General features: G+C 36.6%; 1 protein-coding gene across 2 annotated transcripts; it reads left to right on the forward strand.

The window, feature by feature from the left end:
- On the forward strand, positions 1-3068 carry LOC108210982 (BTB/POZ domain-containing protein At1g21780). 2 transcript variants are annotated; one of them, XR_001804957.2, is made up of 5 exons: positions 2-273; positions 407-555; positions 1574-1689; positions 1962-2627; positions 2758-3068. XR_001804957.2 is itself a non-coding variant. In XM_017382448.2 (4 exons), the coding sequence occupies exons 1-4, from the start codon at positions 161-163 to the stop codon at positions 2562-2564; spliced, it is 981 nt and encodes a 326-aa protein (XP_017237937.1). In that variant the 5' UTR covers positions 1-160; the 3' UTR covers positions 2565-2743. The 2 variants fall into 2 exon arrangements, 1 of the variants encoding a protein (XP_017237937.1); XM_017382448.2 differs by lacking the exon at positions 2758-3068 and having other exon boundaries at positions 1-273; positions 1962-2743.
- Positions 3069-3677: the final 609 nt, after the last annotated feature.

Genomic DNA, 3677 nt, shown 5'->3' on the forward strand with positions numbered 1-3677 from the left:
GAATCTGACGTGTCCTCCAAACCATTTACCAGCCTAGCCGAGTCTAGTTCCACGAATCGAACATCGAAGTGAAGAAGATATACACATCAACATATCGATAGAGATAGATACAACCCACATATCTCTTTCGCTTGTGTATAGAGAGTGACAGAAGATCGAAATGGCAGAAGCTAAGGTGGAAACTATCTCAAGGCTAGTTCAATGGAAGATCGAAACTTTTGGACCTTGCACTTTCAAAAAATCCGATCCCTTCAAAATGGGCCCTTGGACTTGGTGATTCTCTACAACCCCTTTACTTAAATCTCCATATCTTTTTTTTTTAAGATTTGTTTTTCTAATTTATTATGTATTGATTCTTATTGAGCTAAAAGTAACTTTTGTAGTTGATTTTGTGTGTGATGAATAGGAATTTATCAGTTGAGAAGAATAGGCACATGTATATTCGTTTGTTTCCTGAGCCTACAAGAATTGCCAAAGAGCAGCCTCCAATTGCACGGTTCATTCTCCGGGTTACGACGAATAACGGCCTTAATCGGAGGCCCTATATTTCCCCAAGTATGGTTGTGTGTTTTGTGATTAAGTTATGATTATGTAGGGTGAGCATGGTGTTTTAGGGAATTTGTATAGGTTAATGTGTATGTTTATATTTATTTGCTAAATATCGGATTTGAACACTGAGGCAGAGGTAGTTGAGTAGGCTGGCTGTTTTGTGGGAATCTAAATCAAAAAAATTTGGAAGATAACAGTATGAATGATTTTTGTAAAAAATAAACTGGAAAAGGGTGTCAAAAGTTTAAAGAGATATGAATGTGGTGATAAAAACAAGTTTGACGATAGGGAATGTTCGAGATTGGTGTATGCAGGATTCAGGCATCAGCAATAAGCTTTTTATATCGGTGTCATCCTATATGCTCGAGAGCAAATATTTGTGAATGGTTTAAATATATTTTGTGCCAGTTTGAGGTTTGGTTGTTATTGTTGTTTTCTGAATGAACAAAAAATGTATAGGGTTTGCAGATATTGGGGATAGCAATGCTTAATTGCATTTTAAATGTGTTTTCAGAACATAGTACTAAATAGAGGTTTTCCTCATATAGTTATTATTATCTTTAGAGTAATTGACACTTTGCACCCCTTAAGTTTAGGCGCTTTTTCGATTTGGTCTCAAACAATTTTTTTTGGCAATATGCACCCCAAAGTTTAAAAAGCGCTTCGATTTGCACCCCTTTGACCATATTCCGTCAAATTGACTGTTAAAATTAACAGAGGCAGGGGTAAAATAGTAATCTAGGGGTGGGAAGAGGGGTTCGATGATAGAGCGGTTGTATTTTCTGATGTTGCTGAAATGTAATTTAACAGTCAATTTGACGAAATATGGTCAAAAGGGTGCAAATCGAAGCGCATTTCAAACTTTAGGGTGCATATTGCCAAAAACAATTGTTTGAGACCAAATCGAAAAAGCGTCTAAACTTAAGGGGTGCAAAGTGTCAATTACTCTTATCTTTATTATTGCTTACAATATATTCATAAGCAGCTATAACTAACTATCTTGTTGATGTTTTACATGTTGCAGTTCATGAGAGACTGCTTCGAACTAGCGAAGACTTTGTATGGCCAGTTGATTCTTCTTTTTATGGCCGTTTCATGATTGATGTTGAGTTTTTGGATCTGAAGGTCTGCCCAACAAATGTGAGTGCATTATTATGTTATGCTATTTTATGCTTTAATGAAATACTCAGTTGGCTGAAATAATGATATTAAAGCATAGAGCCCCTCGATAAATTTGCATTGTTAGACTGTTGGTTGACCCTTAAACCATTTTCTTACTATAGTACCTTGTCCCTTTGTCAGCATACCATATATTTATCTTTTTCATCAAAGAATCATTCAGAATTTGCTCTAGGATGAAGCACAAAGATACATCTGCATTCATCTTCACCTTCCTTTTTCATTAAATACAGGGCGGAGAAGCCACCTCCATATGGCCCTGTGGTGGCCAAACGCTATCTCTAGCAACCCAAAGCACTCTTCGATGCCTTTCTCGCATGCTTAATGAGTCTATCTATGCTGATGTTACTATCAAAACAAATGATGGCACCCTGTGGGCTCACAAGGCAATTCTCTCTGCAAGTTCTCCAGTGTTCCATAGCATGTTTTTGGAAAATCCCGAGGAAGAGTCCTCCACAGTCAATATAGAGGACATGGCAGTCGATTCCTGCACTGCTCTTCTCAGCTACTTGTATGGAACTATCAATCAAGAGGATTTTTGGAAGCACCGATTATCTTTGCTTGGTGCGGCCAACAAGTATGATATTATAGATTTAAAAGATCTATGTGAAGAAAGCCTCATGGAAGACATTAATTGCGGGAATGTGCTCGAGAGGCTACAAGAGGCTTGTCTTTACAAACTTGACAAGCTAAAGAAAGGGTGTATGACGTACTTGTTTGATTTTGGAAAGATTTATGATGTTAGAGATGAACTTGGTGTCTTCTTCAAGCATGCAGAACGAGAGCTAATGGTGGATATGTTTCAAGAGGTGCTTGCGGCCTGGAAACTAGCTTAAGTTTTTACCTGGCTATTCTCAGCCATGTAGTTTACACAGGGACATCTGTGGAAATCTGTACAGGTACATAGCTATGTATGTAATTATATGTAATAAGTGTGATATAGCAGCATTACCAAATATATCACATGTAGGAACTTTGCATTCTGAAATGATGATTATGCAGTTATTTTTATCAATCTTTGTGATTTAGGCACTAGAATTACCTTGTACAAGGCGAACATATGAGGTGCTTCTGGTCTGGGTAGGTGCTTCTGGTCTTGTTTTTCATAGCCTAAGAGGATGTGGTTCTTTTTATTGAATTGATCATCAGCTGTTCGTCCACCCTGGGCAGGCAAAGTGGATTTGGAGTTTAGACAAAGGGATAAGTTGGTATAATATTTTTTATTTAATACATTAATACAAGTTTACAATTTATTACCTTGTGTACATTATAATTCTCAAAATTAGAATGACTGTCATTCTAGTTTGTTAATAGCAAGATTCCAAGGTTTTTTTTTTCAATATTAGAGTCCGTCAGACATTGGGTTTGAAATATAAGAGTCACTTGGTTTGAGCAAACTTATGCCTACTGAATATTAGTTGAAGTAAAAGTTAAGTCCTCACGTTGGATGATATTCTTAGTTTTATTATATTATATACGACATAAAAAGATTTAAATTTAGTTATATTTTTTGGCCCCGAGTTTTTGAGGATAGAATTATGTGTTATTCTTTCTGCGTTTGTGCTGTTTAACCGGTTTGTGTTTCCATGTACATGGTCAAAACAAAATATTACACAGAAGTTCTTTGAAAAAGAATGGTGAGACCGGAAGTGATCAAGGAAATAAAGAACTGAAAGAAAGCTCATTATAATTGACATGGCTATAACAACTAGATGGGTATGACCCTAAAATATAGGTCCTGAGTCCTGATCTCCGATCTTCGATAGTCGGGGAATAGTTAGGTGGTCAACCATTTTTGAACTGTTAGATAAATATCCGTTGATTAGGATTATAACATTTTTTTTATAATATGTCCAACATGTTTTAACCGCTAGACGGGACTCCTTAGTAGGGGTGAACATAAACTCGTTCAACCCGCTAACCCAACCCAAACCAACCTTTTTTCTGGC

The sequence above is a fragment of the Daucus carota genome, chromosome 3 (assembly GCF_001625215.2).
Source record: "Daucus carota subsp. sativus chromosome 3, DH1 v3.0, whole genome shotgun sequence".
Taxonomy (NCBI): Eukaryota; Viridiplantae; Streptophyta; class Magnoliopsida; order Apiales; family Apiaceae; genus Daucus; species Daucus carota.

What these genes read in the sequence shown, in the direction of transcription:
- LOC108210982 (XM_017382448.2), top strand. Translation starts at nt 161, where the DNA reads ATGGCAGAAGCTAAGGTGGAAACTATCTCAAGGCTAGTTCAATGGAAG. An exon ending in GAGGCCCTATATTTCCCCAA is followed by an intron (nt 556 to 1,573) that starts GTATGGTTGTGT and finishes TACATGTTGCAG; the next exon opens with TTCATGAGAGACTGCTTCGA. An exon ending in TGAAGGTCTGCCCAACAAAT is followed by an intron (nt 1,690 to 1,961) that starts GTGAGTGCATTA and finishes CATTAAATACAG; the next exon opens with GGCGGAGAAGCCACCTCCAT.